The 19,294-nt window shown below is 46.5% G+C and overlaps 1 protein-coding gene across 2 annotated transcripts in view; it reads right to left on the bottom strand.

Moving 5' to 3' along the window:
* Window positions 1–19,294, bottom strand: part of ABLIM3 (actin binding LIM protein family member 3) — a 401,433-nt gene that overhangs the window by 209,168 nt on the left and 172,971 nt on the right. For both annotated transcript variants that reach the window (XR_014966685.1, XM_085618162.1), the window contains exon 2: window positions 15,215–15,358. Coding sequence is in view for 1 of the 2 variants with exons in the window: in XM_085618162.1 (XP_085474288.1) it covers window positions 15,215–15,358 (144 nt within the window). In the remaining variant the exon portion in view is untranslated. The remainder of the gene's footprint in view (window positions 1–15,214; window positions 15,359–19,294) is intronic.

Genomic DNA, 19,294 nt, shown 5'->3' with positions numbered 1-19,294 from the left:
TAATATAACAGGTATGTGGTAACACTTGGACTCTAGATGGGAAACACTCTTGCCCAGAAGCCATGTGCAGATCTAGCCATCTTGAAGGAGCCAGCAGTGGGTCAGGGCATTTAACCCATGTGTTGGGGGAATCCTCCGCTGATGGCACACACTTTTAACAGGACTGGTCCCCACATTGGTCATTACCATCCCTCTGCATTAGCGCTAAGTCATTTCCTTGACATTTTCCGCAATTGTCCAGCTCATTTCTGCACACGTGCCCTGCACAGCTTCACCAAATACCACCCTGTCGCTTAAGGGCGAAACGTTTTCATAGCGGTAAAGTGTTTTCGGAGAATCCTGGATAATCCACCAATTGACTTGAGACTTCTAGCTGTCTTACGTTCTTCATTTTAAGGTAGATGGTATGGTCAAGATATACTACTTATTTTACTATGTTCACTGTATCGCTTGTTTTTGTTGGCCTGCCCATCAACTTCAGTGAGGAGCCTTGATGAAAGGTTGCTCTCATGGAGCAAGGGTGCTGTTTTACTGCTATGAACCCCTGCTATGGGCCCCTGCTATGGACCCCTGTCGGTGGTAGAGTCTGAGCCTAGTGCAACCCTACCTCTACCGCTACTGAAAACTGACTTAGATCCTCTTGAGGACGGTCATGTGATCAACTTCTATCGCTTCTGAACCAACTGGTTTGCCAACAGTTTGGCCCTGCTTCAAAAAGCGCTTTGTGAAATCCTTTGAAAGGAGGCATCTGTTCAGCATGGCCCTTCTGGCATCTGCCCCACGTGGAAGAGACTCCCCCAACTCCTGCACTAACAGCCCAACCTGCTAACTGTACTCTTGCATTAAGCAAAAGGCAGGCATGAATGATTTCTGGTTCAGTAGTGTTTCCTCTCATGAAGCATGATCATGAATGTGAATGAATAATTTAATGGATATTGGAAGAACTGGAAGAAAAGTGTAGAAAGTAGTTAGGTGTTCAAGGTAATGCTTATACCTTGATTTAATTGCCATATCTAGTTTTTGGAAAAAAGTTGCAAAAAAACTGGAAATTCAGTTTCTCATACTACACCACAATATGTAAGCACAACATTCAGTCAGACTATCAAAGACTGCCAGACTAATATGTGAATGTGGTTGCTTGTGTCTCTGTTGTCCTGGCAGTGAGGGCTAGATAGTAACTTTGGAGTTCGTACAAAGACTTTTTTGCATATAGGTGGCCCCTTTCCGAAATACATAGACAATCTGAAAACCAATGGAATGAAATACAGATTGCCAAAGATTCATTTATATTCAAACACTCCCATCCATCACTTTTGTGCTGTCTGAGTGAGCCACTGCAGGGGGTACATGTATGCCCATAAGTGGCGTCTGGATAAGTGGGTGCAGTTTGTGTGTTTTAACGGTGACATTTTTCCTAAGTTTACGATTTTCGAGGCTGGAAATAAAAATCTTTAAGCTCCCTTTGTCCCTGGCTTGCTGTACTATGTGGACTCCAGCTGCACCTCACATATGAGGCCAAATGAAGGTAACACTGGCTAGTGTTGCAATGCCTCATTTCCCATTCAAAGAACAGGCGCTTGTTTCAGACAGTGATTGCTCCTCTTTGAATGCTGTCTCTGTTAATTCATAAAACAGTAATATTTTCTTAAACGAACGCTTTGCATTCCATTTCAAGAACACTTTGTTTGTGTATTAAATAAAGGGGCGGTGTTTTTATTTTTTAACCCTGCACTAAGTGGCGGCCAGTAAAGATTGGGGGTGATGGGATGGGGGGGAGGGTAAGGAGGTGTAAAAACAACATACTTCCTCGCTGCGTCTCTCCACGTCATCCCTCGTCATCGCTCCTGCCCAGAACAGAACAAGAAGCACACAGGCTCCCCTAAGCCAATCACAATGCTGCAATGTAGCGTTGTGATTGGTCTGAGCACCGTGTTCGGTACTCAGACAGGCAGTGGGAGCCTGGGTATGTTCTCCACCCAGGCTATCTTACAGACTGGGTGAGAAAATGCAAAAGACGGCCAGCCAAACAGTCATGCGCACTTAAAGTGTACCACCACTCCTCCCACTGCTCCTCTGTTATCAGGGTAACCCCGTCCTGCCCGCAAAGCTTCCGCAGCTGGCAAAAATTAAATGATAACAACCTTGAGTTATTATTGTTTTATTTTTCCTTTATTTCACTGCTGGCAAGCAGTGAGGCGACGCACCTCCTCCTTGGCGGAGGAGCCGCCACTGGCTGCCCTTATTTCTCAGAGAACCACCAGTGCTTGATTTGTAAAAATCAAGTGCCAGGGCCCTCGCCAGGAGCCCTCTGCAACTTGCACTACCCACTGCACCTGCTTTCTCTGTCAATGAAATTACCAGGACAACTACTAAGCATCACACTCCTAGAAGTGTGACGATTCCGACAATTCCAGGCCCCCAAAGCTATAAGAATGGCTTGGGCAGAAGGTATCAGACATTTTTAATGCATATTGAATTAATAAACAACTGTTGTTGTGCTCATCTGTAAAGTAGACAGGCAGTGTCACCATGTGGCAGACTGTGATAAGCGTGGGTGTTGACAATTGAGTGCTGGTGCTGAGCACTGTCAACCACTGGCTCAAATTAAGCACAGGAGAACACTGCACCTCGACGCAAAAAGATACAAATGTATGCAGGGTGTTGTTCCTCCTGAAAAATGGAGTTCTTTTTTTTAAATTCTCTTTCTGCATGTTCACGTTAAATATGCCACATATTGTTTGAATTAATTCATTGTATTAATTTTGAAGAATACTGCGCACTTTGGGTCAAATAATCCTGCTCAGATTACAAATTAACCCTATTCATAATATCATAATCGTGTGCATTAATTTACAAAATTCTGCATTGAAAACGATTCCACTTCAGCAGGAAATTACAAAACAAATAAGCATTCCCTGATTCCAGCTGCACATTCTCCAACTCTTCATTTTTTTATGAACTGCCTGAGATTTCGTAGCAGGGGCTGCCCCATAGCTTCTCCACAGGAGAATAAACGAGGGCAACGAGCAATCACGTTCAGGGTCAGTGGATACAGACTAGAGATTAAAACAGGCTCTTGGGCCTGGAAAGAAGGGCAAGGCCGCTTCTGTGTGTGGAGTAGCCTAGAAGATGATGCCCCCCCCCCACCCCTCCGCAGAATGAGATGAGGGGGCCCGAGTCTTCTATATCACACCCATAATGGGACCCCTGACGGGTTGGGGGCCCCATGAAGGATTGCCCCCCAGTGACGTAGCATGGTAGCGTGGGCATGGGTCAAAAGAGCGGCTGCCCAGGGTGCAAATATTATAAAAGAAAAAAATGTGTACACATTTTTTTTCTTTTAACATTTTGTGCCAGTAAGTGCTAATGGTCCACGCGTTAGGCGGCGCAATGCTTGCCTTGTCCCGGGTGCTGGCAACTCACGCTACGCCGCTGCCCCCCCCCCCCACTCCCCTCCCGCACCGCAGGGGCCTGTGTCACCCCCTGGATATGTGGTTAACAAGATTCTCTTCCTGATGCTGCCTCAAGGATGAACAAACACAAAGCTGCCACTTCTCACCGAGGACCACTGATGTCTCAGAGACGAGAGATGATCACAAGGTCCAGGGACCGCTGAAAGAACAAGAAGCTGACAGGGAAGCCCAGAATACCTGTCAGTCTGTGACTGTGTCAGATCAGAGCAGAATGAAAGCAGGTGATGCACAAAAGACTGGGCAAAAAAAGCAACACATGAGGCATATGGAATGTCACGGCATTCCATATATTAAGGTACCACGTCTTGTTGTTCAGGTCCATGAGCGTGTACCATACACAATGCACATACTGCGTAAACTGCCTGTAAATTCTGCTCGTGCATATTGACAATTTAGACATATTTTCTAACACCACATATTTTTAACATGTGCTATACATCTAATATGGATTGCTGTTGTGAGGAATATATGCCAGCTCTAAAGTTAGATTATTTTTTCTATCTGCACACATCTAGAAAAACATGCACCGATTAATTACATCAACCATCGATTGAACTTCCACCAACCCTCCAGACAGTTCTTCTTCACTCGCCCTCGCACACACCTTGCATGAGTCGCAGTTGTAGCAGTGGCCACTCCTTCTACTACATCGCTGTCAAGACCTGGAGCGACCCTCCCCTGCCCGCACAGCCCCCTCGCTGGCAGACTTCAGAAAGAGACTCAAGACCTGGCTCTTCGATGGAGCCACAGTGCCAACATACCCCTACGGGTGACTGTTTTGCACTTTTTAAATGCTGATTAATTGATTGATTCAATGGGCTTACTGCACTTTCTGAACACTTTAAACTAGGTTCTTTTGTTGTAAAATGAGTGCCCACATAACTGTAGTGAATGTTACCATTTACACCATCTAAGGAGGAGGAGTTTCCGACTTTGGAATTGAAGCCCCAGACCCGAGTTCCGGCATCAGATCACCAGCCTGTGCTTCTGGACAAATCACTTAATCTTCTCCAGCCTTAAAAAAAGCTGACCTTGTGTAATGTAATCTGGCGCTCGTGATTTGTCCTAATGTCCTTCTGCCAAAATGGCGCTGCATAAAACTGAAACGGTAATGACTCCTGCATTACTTTAGAGCATGATGTGCTGCTGTATATGATTTCTGAATGAGCATTCTCTAGGTTTCCATTTCTATCTTGGTGGATCCCCCGTGCGTGTGCTTAGGGAGCCTCCATTTACAAAAATTGAGATCAAGTGCATGGCTCTGAGATCGAGGGCGATCCCAAAGTGTAGCCATCTTCCAGAGAGCAACTACTGCTAAATGCAAGTTAAGCTAATCAGTGGGGAAAGCACAATAGAACATTATGAAACATCTATTAGTTAATGCACTGCAGATGTCTCTGCATGTACCCAGAGAACCAACGAATTGAATCCTGGTTGGTGCAGTGGAGAATGGTGATATGCATTTCTAGTGCTACAACGTCCAAGCCTGTGACAGATATCACTGTTAAATTTTTAAGTCATTATTGTAAACTTGCATCACACACAGTATAAGATAGGCTACTACAAAATGAGCAAAAAGGTTTAGGATACAAAGGTGTCTCCAAAACACAGATTTTAGTAATACCTGACCATACCTAATGCAATTTTATTTATATAACTGTCCCTTAAAAGCACAGATTTCACAGCTCAGCTGGTAACTCCCTTGCACTGCCACTGAAAAATAATAAATCTGTGTTATAAGGAAGCTTTGGGTGATTCCACCAATTAAAGCCAATTCTGGCTTCCAAGCACCCTTTACATTTGCAGATTAATCAGTTGTGCACATTTAAGGGGGTGGCGGAGAGGGGGCTGAAAAATAAAAAAATCACTTTCCTGCAGGCCAGATGCTGCCTCTCAGTCCTCTTCGATCGACTGACTCCAGAAGCAGGAAGGACACAGGCTCCCAGGCTCTCCTAGCCAATCACGACGCCACTGTCACCAGCATGACAGCAGTGTCGTGATTGGTCCAAGCACTGTAGTTCGGTGCTCAGACAGGGACTGGGAGCCTGTGCATGCTCTCCACCCAAGCTGTGCAATACAGCCGGGTGAAGAACATGCTAAGTGTGCTCGGCTGTTTGGCCAGCCCAAGGTCAATGGCCAAACCGTCATGTGCACCTAAGAGAGTGCCCACCTCTCCTCCCTCTGCTCTGGACAGCCCAGCCCCACCCCGCTCCCACCTAGAACTGAGCCAGTACTGAAAAATAAAATGATAATAACATTGCGTTATTATCATTATTTTTTTCCATTTTGAGCTGCTCAAAGAGCAGTGGGGCAATGCTCCTCCGCCTTAGTGGAAGAGCTGCCACTGCACTTCATCTGAAGCATTTCAGCTGTCAGAATTACCCGTCCTGGGACAGTTGTCTTTACACAAAAAGTAGGGGAAGTGTGCCCCTCCGATCTGCCCACTTCGACCTCTGTTTACCCTCATCTATGTCCCTGGAGCTGCAGAAACCCATCAGAGTGGAAGAAAGTATACAGCAATATATGATTTCAAAGATCGCGGCTGTAGATCACCCCTAGTGCTAGGAAATCTTTTGGGGGAAGGGGGTGGTAAAATGTTAGTATGATTTTAAGTTTTAACATCATTTGATTACAGGGAGCCTGGTGTTCAGGCACTAGGCCTACAGTTGCCACCCTTGATGTGCAGACTCCATTTGCTGTGCCCACTTTGCATGCCAAGGATAAATCTGTGAATGGGCTCTTCAGGGATGTGATAGTTAGGAAATGGAATTAAAAAAAACCTTAGAAATTCACTGAAAAAAAACAAAGGTTACAGAAATGTTATAGCTAGGCTCAGGCTTCACATCGTCAGTGATGTCATTTGAGATGTCATCAGTGATGTCACTGATATGTGAGGTCATAAGCCGTGCATTCCAGGGTTGCAAGTTATAGTTAGGTCAGCTAATGATAACTGCTGAATTTCTCTGGTTTTGTACGAGTGAAACCTGATCCTAACTATAACGTCTCTGTAACCATTGTTTTTTTAGTGAATTTTCTTAGGTTTTTTGTTTTCCATTTCTTAACTATAATGTCCCTGTAACCTTCGTTTTCATATGTCTAGATTGATGAAGCCTGCTGCGCAGGCGAAACGCGTCTCTCTTTCAATGCAGGGTCGTGGGAGACCTGACAATCAATAAATAAGCCCTATTCCTACATACCTGTTATACGTGTCTCTTCTTCGTTGGAGCAGGATTGTCTTTTCGGATATATATATATATTTCTCACCAATGTCCCAATGGAAGGAACCAGGAGCACTCAGCGTGTCAAAACTTCCATTCAAATGTGATCGGCAGACGCGTTTCGACTACAACTTGTCTTTATCAATGCCATGGCATAAAATTACTTCCTCGCCGTGTTCTTTTATACTGAGGTTGCTTCTCTCTTATTGGTTCCTTGCTGGCCAATTAATTATGGCTCCACCAACATGCACCAATCCTCTTGTGACCACTTTGGTGCCGTTCACGAGTCTTATGTATATATTTCCGGCTGCATTTGATCACAATACCACAATGCATTTCTTTGGTGCATGCAAAAAAATGGCTAATACAAGACCTTTAGAAAGGAAGTGACTGTACTAGAGAGCTATGATTTTCATTGTGTTAATCTTTTTTGCTAGTGCTGTTTGTGTATAAAAGTATTTTTTCTTTTCTTAATGTAAAAAACAATGGCTCGAAATTCATATACTAAGTATTGTTGTGCTTTGCAGAATTCCGAGAGTCTTACCCACATCACCTTTATATTTAAGACCAGAACGGATCTACCTTGCTATTGTGAGTCAAGTGCTAAAGGGATAATCTAGCATTAAGTTTGGGTCCAATAGGGCACTAGAGGTACATGACCTCATTTGCTACAACTGGAGCCCAACATTGCTTGTTTGCCACGGGACCCTCCCAAACCAGGCCATGAAATTGTAAAACACACCATAAGCAGGGCTGTCTTAACAGCATTATAGGCCTGGGCAAAGCAGTGCACTGGGCCCTGCCAACACAACCACTCACAGGAATGAAAATGTTTAACGGAAAATTAGTGTTAAATTCTGGTCTGCGTGCTGCCCCTACACTCGTGGGGACCCCGAGCAACTGCCCAGCGTGCCCATGCATTAAGACCGCACTGACCATAGGATATTTATTTGGGTTTGTACACATTTGCCTTGCATTGCTTGTTCTAGGCCACTCCCCTGGCGTGCCGTTCAGTGCATCACTCTGAACAAGCTCATACTGCTTGCGTTGTGCCGCTGGGGAACTCTTGGCATAGCTCATGGGCATCTGCTCATCACATGTCAGGGTGCTGATGAGTGAGCAGCATGGAGTGATGCTGCATGCGGGAGGATTAAGACAAAGAGGGATGTGGGATTGCAGCACTGTTGAATAAGAGAAGAACAGCAGCAGGGAGTTCTGGAGAGAAGCCTTCTTCAATACCATAACGGTACAAGCATTGGAAAGCTTAATAGGCCTCGCCTTTGGGAACTATTGGTTTTGCAATGCTTTTAGGTGATGCTGCAGATCACTGGTAAAAAACACAAAATGTGTTTTAATGATACTGTGAAGCACATCCCAAAAAAAGGCCATGGTGAAGTGGCTGCTTCGACGATGGCGTCATTCTTTAGGCACTCACGTGCATTATGACGTGTACATGTGCATGCATCAGCAGAAGTGTAAAAATCTGCTAACATATCCCCTCACCCTTTGTACCTTTTCTTGCTTTTTGCTACTTTTGTGGTGGTTCACAGAATTAAAATGTTCACCTCCCTAAGTACACTTCATATTCGTGGTACAAAGAAAGTACTTAAAGAGCAGAGCCAATGTATAACAGGATGCTTAGATTTGGTGGTATGGTAAAACATGCTTACAGTGAAACAAGCATCCCTCTTGTCCAATCAGAAGACAGATGCTGGAGACTTGATCAATTGATATCTCCTATTGATGCACAGTTAGTAATCTGTCTATAGACTAGCATGTAACAACGGCAGTGATATATGGGAGTTCATTTCGCATTGACTAAATATAGGGGTGAATTACCTTCATTGGGAATTTTTTTCATTTAGTTTTATATAGTCCGAACTCGACCGAAGGTATCAGATCACTTTACATGAGCACCAGTTGCGTTACAGTTGGACACATTCATTTTTGGAAGGCACGGGGAGATTACGTGATTTGCCCAGAATCACAGGATGTTGAGCGTCCCTGCAAAGACTGGAACCTGGTTCCCCAGCTTCAAGGTTGACGCTCTAGCCGTTAGGCCACAAACTGAACACTCCTTTAGCAGTCTACAGATCTGCTGTCTGCACAAGCCTGTCTTGGTATTAAAACAGCAACCATCGTGACATTTTATTTCTTTTTTAGACGTTCTATAGTGTCATGAACAAGGCACATGTATTGAAGTGCAGTAAAAGCAATGGCCCATCATTCATGCTTGATAACTTATTGAGCACTTCAGTAATAACGGAGGCGCCATCATGTGAGGACCATTTAGTTTCAAATCTATGAGAAGTGAGAATCCAGCAACATTTCTGCCTGACCTTCTTGTGCCAGTTTTGAGTGTACGAATGGGGTCAGAAGCTCCAAAAAGCCTTCTGATTGACGTTGGTGCTCTATAAATGATTAATTTATTCATCGATCTAGCAATAGCATGGCCAACCTCTGTGGGCACGGATAAAGTCCAAAATATTGTGCCAAGTAATTAATTGGTGCTGATGGCTGCAGGCGGTGGCCACAAGCACTGATTTATGTGGGCGGGCGGGCACTTATTTTTAATTGTCAGACATTGGCTCAGAGAAAGAGAAAGAAATGCAGAAGATGGAGAAAGCAGCAGGAAGCGAGAAAATGAAGATATTATCAAAGGGAGAAAAAGGTAATGAAAAAGAACTTGCAAGAGCGAGCCTAAGAGACAGGCAGTGCATGGTGCTGGAAGAAGGTGGCATGGACCGGGCACCATTGGTATTCAGGAATTCAGACACCTGGCTCAGGTAGCAGAGGGCAGCTAAGAACGGCATTGAGCCTCTTGACTATTTAAAATGATAGTGATGTTTATTCATTTTTTAATATGATACTTAAAACACTTTTGACAGTTCTCTTGGTACTTATAAAGCTCGCCATATTGTGGCACGATGAACCGGCTAATGATTAAAGGCCCTCTTAATGCCACCAGCCCTGTGAATGGCATTTCTTGCCACTGCTCTGTAAGCACTAGTAAAGCCCCTGGCACGGCCCTTGGCATTCCTTGCTCCAGCACTCTGGGTACTGCTAAAGGTCGCCCTGCACGGTAACATTTTTTACTCCAGCCATGCGGGCACTGATGATGACCAAGCAATTTACCAAGTATCCTTTACCCTCCTTTGCGGGCATTAACAATTCCCCAAGTCCAATACATGGTACTAATTGCCCTCACTATGGCGGGCGGATAATGGTGATAGGACTGTGCATGACATCACTTCTGACGTCCTTGGGAGGAATCATTGGTGCTGGCTGTCAGCTCGCTTACTTGCACGCCATGGCCCAGCTAGGACTCCCTGGCACCTTTGCGCCAGGTTCTGCTGCAGCTCCAAAGACACTGTTAGCTCCCTTAGAACATGCCCTAGTCTGGTGAGGACCATCTCTCCCTGCTACCCCACGCTTCAGCTTTAAGGGTACGAACAGTGCTTGAAATGGAAAAATAGAAGTGCAGAGTACCTGCATGTCTCTGAGAAGTGCCGGTATTCTCCAATTAAAAGTGTAGCATTTCTCTTGAGAAGTGCAGGTACTCTCCCTCTCAAAATAAGTGACAATACTGGCCCATTTAAAGCACTGCATACAAACATGTCCGTGACAGGCCCTGCTGCTGCCCTGAAGGCACCGACTGCTCCTGGCCAGGCCATGCTGCGGCTGTGAGGGCACCATCATCTCTCCTCCAGAGCTGAATCAAGCTCCCGAGCTAGCGGTGTATGCACAGAGTGCTTCCTGCAGGCCAACATCTACTTCCAAAGGTGCTGATGGGTTCCTACCAGGCCAGGCTCCAGGTGTGAGTGAGAACCCGACAAGTAGCAGGCAAGCTACGCTGCAGCTTTTAGGGTACAGAGACTAGCAGGCAGGACCGGCCTTTCCTGAGACAGCTCCCCAGCCGAAACTATCTATACTTGGTGCCAGTCCTAATCCTCCACCTCCTATACTTCATCATCTGCCCATTCCCATTGGTGATACAAGTGGGTGGGCCTTTTGTGTTCACAGGCAGTGCTTTAAATGGAAAAAGACAAGTGCCGGTACTCACCAAATGTATTGGGATGGGTCTTGAGTGTCTCGTAGGGGCTTGGCTTCGAGGCTGGTATTTAACAATGGTGGCATTTTCTTATTCAATGGAAAAGCGCTCTTTTGTCGTTCGGCCAAGTTTCTTCATATGTGCACGGCGTAATTGGTGTTTTTTGCAGTTAAATATTGTGCGAACTTGGCCAGAGGGCATTAAAGCTTTTTACTTGAGAAGCAGAAGTTTTACATGAAAACATCTTTTTTTGTGTGTTTATGGTACGGGGAGATCTCCTAGAATAACAGGATGGTGGGCAGAAGCTGGGATTTCAGCTCTCTGTGCCTGTGCCATAAAAACAAAATAAAGTATGCTTTCGTGCAGAACTTGCACTACTCATTTAAAGTGCTTTAATACCCTCCTGCCAAGTGTGCGCTATATAGAATTGCCAAAAAGTCCTAATTGCGCACTGTACACATGAGTGGAACTTGGCCAAAGGCGTTGGGCGCTCTGACAGTGTATTCCAGCGCTGCAGCCTTACAGTCTATCTGACAATGCAAAAGTTCCAATGTCGGGAGCTCTGTCCATCAGCCCACATCTCCTTATTCCTGTCACGCTGTCAGTAAAGAGTGTAAGGCAGCAGCAGCAACCTGGCGCTGGAATACACTCACTGTTGACTGTCAGAGCACGCTCCCCCTGGAGGTATTCAGCAGCACCTGCGCTGCATGTACCCATAACCCAGAGCCGACACCAGCTTGCCTCTAGGAGCACCGGCAGGGCTTTCAGAGGGAAGAAAAAACTAGGGGGTCTCTCAAAGGGGCGTGATCAATGTAATTAAAAGGGTGTGGTTTAAAAACACGTGAGCTAAAAATCTGTGTTTAGCACAGTGTGCCGCCCGACTTGTATTTTGCTGTTCCTGTCATTGCGTCCAGATATATGATACAACAAGGCACATCATACCTACAAGTCAGGACTATTGGCTTTGTCAATGGTTGTTAGTTGCATAAGATAAATAAGCAGCAACTATGGCTTGTATATAATATTGAAGACATTTCCACTTAAAGCCCTGGTGACACCACGACAATGTTGCTGCTCCTGAGTTTCAAAAAGAGAAGGGAAATCCAGAGAGAAAATGACTCTCTTTAAAGGATTTCCCTTCCTCTACAACGCTCACCATGCGCACATCGATGTGCCTACTGTCACTGCAGTCCGGAAAAAAAAACGGAACGCCTCTTCCAGGGCACAAAACAGAACCTGATAGAGACCCGTTTCGAGGCCCCCTTAAAAAACACTTCCGGTGCTCAGACCCGGTGAGACCCGGCCCACTTAAAGCCCTGAGTACCAGTACTCTCTTGACACAAAGAGAAATTCCGGTACTCTAGGGGAGAAAACTGAGATGTGCGGGTACTCAGTACCGGTGAGTACCAGCCCATTTAAAGTAACCCTGGGCATAGTTCGCGAAGTAGCGCTACGCGTAGCTACGCAAAGTGCACTTCGCACTACGCGAGCTACGCGTAGCACTTCGCGAACAGCGTAGTACCCTGTTCGCACTGTGCAAGATGTCGTTTTCAATGATTGCACAGTGCGGACAAGCATCCGGCACAGTGCAATAATTGAAAACGGCATCTTGCACAGTGCGAGCTGTAGTTTTCTGCCGCTCGAGTAGATTTTTACTCGAGCGGCAGCTTTCTCATCGCGAGCGGTCGCGAGCATACGCAACCACTCGCAATGAGAAACCTGACCTCCCCGCGTTGAGAATCTCGCCGGGATGTTTATTTTCCACGCTCGCGATCACCAACTTGATGTTGCTGATCGCTAACGAGGAAAAAGTCTCGCTGTGATGTCATTTTGCTTGCTCGCGGTCGCCAACTTGACGTTGAGGACCGCGAGCAAGCAAAAAATGACCGCTGCACTATGCAACGCTACGCGTGTTTGCACTGTGCTACGTGCAATTCGCGTAGTGCGAAGTAGCGCAAACTACGTGAGCGTAGCGTAGTGCTTTGCCCAGGCTTAATTTAAAGCACTGCTTACAGGTCAGGTCCAAGCTGAACACATTAAAGCAGTGGCCAGCTTGTGATCACGCGTTTGCTCCTTGTCCCCTCACCTCTATCGCCTACTCTGATGCTACACTGGAGTTGAGAGTCCCTGGGAGGGGGTTGTGGGAGAAGGAACGGGGAGCTTCAGGGAGGTAATTGAAGGAGGCTAAGAAAATTAAAGAAAACATTTCCACACAGCTTCAAGGAAATTACCGGAACTGGCATCTGGAATGAAAGATTTCTTCAAGGCAGCGCAGGAGGTCGACAACAGTCTGAACCCCTCCAACTGCAGCCTCCCGGGGCTGGGCCCATGCGAGGTGAAGCAGCGGTTCTTTGGGTACAGACTGACAGCTCCAGACACCGGATATAAGTGGGCTGAGAGTTGGTAAAGTATCGACCGTGCTCTGCCGAGCCCGAACCCCGCTCTGAGGGCCGGCTCCTGCGATGGCGCGCCGCCAGGTACCTCCCCCAGCTCGGTTAATCTCATCGAACACACGGTAAAAAGCAAATGAGATTAACATCATAAAAGGCTTTATGGTTTGGCCTCGCGCTCCGAGGACGCGCTGCACATTATTTATATGGCGATAAACCGACTCCCGCGCTAATTTAATTAGCACCCGTATGGATGTGCGGCAGTACATGAAAGAGGCCGCGAGCCCACCCACGGACCAATGGGGCTCATGTGTGAGCGGGAGAAACCATGGCGGGGAGGGGGGGGGAGAAGGAAGGCAGCAGTTAGACCAAAGAGAGCCGCGTAGACACGGCAAAAAATCTGAATGGGAAGGAAAGACTGAAGATAGAGGCGGAGTGTGGACAGAAAGGGGTTAAAAGAGAAACGGATGAGAAAGGAATGGGGAGAGGATGTGGCTGAGGTCTGAGTTTACATCGGAAAAAAGGAGAGGCAGAGATGTGGAGGGAGGTGGGGAGAGAAAGAAAAAGAAGAAAATACAAAGAGCAAGACAACCAGAGAAGGATAAAGCATTTTAGAAGGGAGAAGATGACAGAGAGTATTAGAAAATGGAAATAGGGGCGTCGTGCAGCAACAGGGAGGAAGAGGGCAGATGGGGGAAAGAGAGATAAAAAGAAGGGATCAGATGCCCCACAATATTACTTATGTTTTCAAACTCGCTTGATTGCCGAGGCTAGACTTTTGACTTTGCCAATGACTTTTCTAGTCAGTCCCTCTTTCTACTCTATATATCTCCAGACACAGAGGATGCCATCAACCTCTGAATGTGGAATGTGGGATTTTTCGTCTATAATTAAAAACATTGTATCGCCATAAAACAGCTTCGACATCTCGCATCATCCTACGTCCAGGTTACTACACAAACCAATAAAAACAAAGACACCATGCAGTCAGTAGAGAGCGTAAACTACAATCCGTGGTACAATAAGGGCCTTACTATAATATGGTTATTTGGATCTTTTTGCATAGATTTCTCGCCACTTTTCCCGTGCATACTCATGCCGTGCTCAGCGCACAAATGGGTACAGCAGCATCACTGGTACCCAACTGCAACATGGCACCGCCACACCTATTAAGAAGGAGCTGTGAATTTTACTCATATTCATTTGGGGATTAATGCAGCGTTCACCAGGCCTTAACTACAGCCAGAGAGATGAAGAGAAACCACTGGGAGGGAGGACAATAGCATGGGAGAGGTGTGGCGCAGTGACCAGGGCAGCTGACTCAGGAGCACAGGGCTTACGGTTTGATCGCCGGCGGCAGCTCAGCTCTGCACCATGTAACTTAATCCCCCCCCCCACCCACCGACGGCCAGTGCTTAATTTGTAAATAATTAGGTGCCAGGGCTCTGACCAGGAGGCCACTGCAGCTTGCACCACCCACCGCCCTTGTCATCGCTGCCAAAACAACTACTAACCATCTCTCTCACCTGCAAGTGCGACAGCTCAGATTATTCCAGGTCCCCAAAGCTAAAAGAATGGCCGGGGAGGCAGGTATTTGCAATTTTAATGTATATTGTATTCCTAAACAACAGATGTTCTGCTCATCTCTGAATAAGATGTGCAGCGCCATCATGTGATAGACTATTCTATGTATGGTGCTGACAATTATGTGCCGGTGCCGAGCCCCGGAAACCAATTGAGTGCCGGTGCTTAGCACCGGAAAGCTCCGGCTCAAATTAAGCACTGCCGACGGCCCCAGCGCCTTGAGACCCTTAGGGGTGAGAAGTTCACGCTTTAAAAATACTGGATTTAGATTTAGCATATGTGTCTGTAAACAGAGGATCTGACAACACTCAGTGCAGAACAGTACAAAAGTGCAGAGGAACACAAGAACCATGTTTGGTCACATGATTAGACCGTCTCAGTAGGCATGTCTTTGAGGGTTATTGCAATGTGCTGTTCAGGTGTAGCAGTGCCTGGCATTACATTAACAACCGCGTCGATGTAAGAGCAGTGGAGTGTCATCAGCACGCGTCCTCCTACCTTGGCAGGTGAAGCACTTGATGTGGAAGTGGTTGGTTTGCACGCGCACCACCTCGCCCTTGCAGGTGTCGTGACATCGGAAGCACTGGATGGCGGTGGAGGAGCCGCTGCTGGGGCCGTACGAGTTCTGCTGGTAGGGCACTGCTGGCAAGAAGGGGAGACTTGAGGTTAGCAATGAAGGCAGCAAGATAACATTTACTGTCCAACTTCAAAAACAATGCTGTTTGCATTCATTAGAAAAATAAATAACACATCCATGCAGGGGCAGATGACCTAGAGGGTTGTTGGAGATTTCCTGAGCGGAGTGTCCATCTGAAATCAAGGTGTTGCTGGGGCAGAGTTAGCCATGTGTCATGGGCTCCTGACAAATGATTGACTCTGCTGTGGTCATACAGGTATTTCAAAGACACGGGACTGTAAGTAAATCCTCCGATTTGTAGGTATGACCTAGAGACACCTTAGCTGTCGCACAAGCCTCCTTTTCACATACACTCCTAATAAAATATATACATGTAGACAGGCATGCAGGGGCGTTTGACCAGCGCTCTTCATCCATTGATCTCTTTAATTATCATTCACATTTTGCTTACACCCACCACAACAGACGCCCTGCATTGGGCAATGGGTCAGCCCACCTCATTCATTGACTCTGAGTGACGCCATTTTGCCTGATCACTGGTGCACTCCTGCCTGAACAGGAATGCACTTGCGCACCTCCACCGGGGTTCCTGGACTGCTGGGGCACATGTTTATGTGAGTTCCCAACCCAAAATCTGCGTCTCTGACCCAACGGTTCCTTACCCCAGAATCAGTGGCTTTTTCACAGTGGATCCCTACTCCTAAGATGTGTGTGTCTCGGTCCCAGACACGGTGTGTTTTTGTTCCACAGTCACTGCCTCCGTCCCAGCGTCCCAGAGAATTCCTGTCCTAGACCCAAACTGACCACGTTCCAGGGTAAGCAAGCCAATGTCACTGCCCCAGACAGCTTATGTTCTGCCCCAGTGTCAGATCAACTCTGTCGCAAAGTCAATAGACCCCTCCTTTCCTTTATCTCCTTGCGTGCTGTACCCAGAGCGTACTTCTTTGTATCAGCTCATCTGGTGCCCAGATCCTCCCTGCTCCCCTTTGTGTCTGTGTGCAGAGAGAGACTCAGGAACAGCTTTTTTACTCTTTCACTAAACACACATAGGCCATTAATTCATCATTAAACACTGACGCTCTTAAATGTTCCCAGAATCAAGCCGGGACCCTCAAATCTTATCTGAAATAAACACAAATGCTGAGTTGCACTCCCTGCTGAACTTATCAATGGTACAGATGCATTCTGGGAGGCTTCACTGCTGTCGGCACAAAATCAATTTCTCATGCACGGGCCACCTGCCAGCCATTTTGCCACATCCTTTGGAAAAAAGCCAATGCAGAGACACACAAACACTGCTTCACAGTTCACAGAAAACACAGACGTTCATATTTCATTTGGATAGGGAGAATAATGAGGAGGGACTCACAAATGAGGCGCATGTTCACATATTGAAATGAGCAGCATCGTTTAAATGTACACCATTCTCTGGGCCACTGAAGAGACATCAGTTGTACAAGAACCGACAACACCAAGAATGCGTTCTGTGAGCCGCAGCGGTGTTGCTGCCAGGGGCAGCCTCTCATTACGGATGGTGAGGATCTGCACCCCTCAATTTTCCAAAGCATTGAGAGTCTCTCAGGATGAGCAAATCTCAGCCTGACAGACTCTGACCATGTCAGGGTCAGGCAGCCTGGCACTTTACATGCGTTAACGCGCAGGCACCTGGCAGCATGAACCAAGCTTTGTTGGGCGGAAGATTGCACAGCCCTGAGGGCAGTGACTTCATGAGCTCCGCAAAGCCCTGTGAGGTCCTCCACCTGATACCAAGAAGGAGTCTCACCAACAGTCAGTGCTGGGTGCTTCAGGTTTAGGCCCTGAAGTGCCCAAGGCTGTCTGTGTAACAATGACGCCTCCTCATAGAGAGGGGTGGGGGTCAGCGCATCTCACTAACCCCACCTCACTCTGAAGGTTCCCCTCTCATTGGCAGACCCATGACAAGGTTAACCAATGACAGAAGATAGCAGGAACTTCTCTTTTTGCCTTCCCTCCCTGAAGCCTCTATCTCTTTCTAGTGCCTTCGTGCTTCCCCTCTCGTCCTCTGTTGGTCCTGTGCCATTACCACCATGGCCTGGAAAGTTCTTTTTGAATGTTTGGGTGCTTGTGTGTGTGTATGAATGTATGTGCATTTGCACACGTGGATGGGTGTCTGTAAGTGGGTGCGTGCATGTGCTTGTGAATGGATGGTCTGAGGATGTGCTCCTGTGAATGAATGGGGTGGGTGAGTGAGTGAGTTTTCTTGTGGATTGGTGGGTGCTTGTATGTGTGTGAGCTTGTGAGTGGAGGAGTGGAAATGCATGTGCACACATGTACCTGCCTTTGCCCTCACCACTAGTTGAAAACGTTTGTGCCGTCACTGGCTGCTGTCAATCTGCCAGCAGCAATACATTGAATGAACACATCATAACAGTGGTACAAAATACAATGCGGGCCCTTTCTGCACAATATGGTGCCTGACCACACAGGTGGTGCCAATTTACAGAGATAATAAGGAATTATTAATAATAATGAATAAGAGTTGGCCAGTGGCGCACTGCAGCAGCATCTGTTAAACCCCTTTAGCAAAACTGAAACCAGTGTTTAGCAAGTTGACTATGGTCCCTTGTGCAATAAAGGAATATGACCGGCCGCAGGGCGGAACAGTAGAAGGCAAACTTAACTGGGCGCAGTGGACCACTCGCATGCCTGGGCCGGGTGCCACTGCATCCCCTGCACTAATGATAGCTACACCCAGGAGAGAAAGCGCGCCTCTAATAGTGAATTTTTAGCATATTAAGATCAGAAACTAGTCCGTCAGGACCCTAGGATCCCGTCATTCAGTTCTCACTTCAATGTACCCCCATTAACTTGTTTTTTAACTCAGAAATATTTTAGTTATCTTTTTATTCTTCTTGTTTTGTGTTGCTTATCCCTTTAATTTATTCCCTCACCAATTCGGTTTTAATGTGTAATGTTGTGCTGTTGTGTCATTCACATTTTTTCAGCTCTCTTCATCCATTGGCCTGTTGTCGTGCCAGTCACATTTTTCTTCTGCCCATATCATCAGGGGGCAGTGTGAGCCCACTTCAGGTATTGGCTAACTTCACTGTGAGTGATGGCATTCTGCTTTATCACAAAGAGCGCATCCACATGCAAAGTCGTTCAATTCAATGCCCGGGAGTACTATCAGACTGCATGCTATTTTAGATCATTTATTTTTGCTTTTACCTATGTCTTTTTTTTGCTTAAAACACCGAGGGCCTACAGCTCAAACAAAAGCATAGTTTTACAAAACTCATGACAAAACAAAATAAGTATTGAGAAAGCCAAAAAGATGGTGTCCAATCCCTGATCTATTGGCTTTGCTTAGGCTTATTTCACTTCCCTTCACTCCTTTGTTTTCGATTATATACCTTGTTTCACCTTCTCTTTGTTCTTTGTGCCATTTGTCTCCCTCTTTTATTTGGCACAGAGACGGCTTTACCTGTGTAGCCAGCCTCATATTTTTCAAAATAAATAAAAACACATACATGTATATACACACAGAGGGGCTTCCGGTCAGCTCTCTTCGGCTATTGCTGAATTCACGCGTCAATCACATTTGGCTTCCGTCCAGCTTAGCCTCCATCATCGGGCAACATGTCAGCCGCCTTCGGTCATTTGTTTTCTTTAACGAGAGTGACAGCATCTTGCTCTTAGACATGTGAAAGTCCACCTAGAAAGCAGTCCAGAGCAGAGTCGGGAATGGTAGGCCAATGTCTGCTTTTATGTTTTCTTTCTTTTTTTTTTAAATAATATTAACATATGCACAGCATCCTTAGGCATCACCGTTATGTACCCCGTCTTTTCCCCGGATCTCAGAAACAGGCTATCGGGCCACCCAGATCTCATGCCGCAGGGCACACGAGGCCCAAAGGCCTGCTCAGCAGGCATTAAATAAAATAAATACATGGTCGCACGTG

The sequence above is a fragment of the Triturus cristatus genome, chromosome 7 (assembly GCF_964204655.1).
Source record: "Triturus cristatus chromosome 7, aTriCri1.1, whole genome shotgun sequence".
In the NCBI taxonomy this organism is placed as follows: domain Eukaryota; kingdom Metazoa; phylum Chordata; class Amphibia; order Caudata; family Salamandridae; genus Triturus; species Triturus cristatus.
Note: the sequence above shows the minus strand (reverse complement) of the source record. Positions and strands in the feature narration are given on the sequence as shown.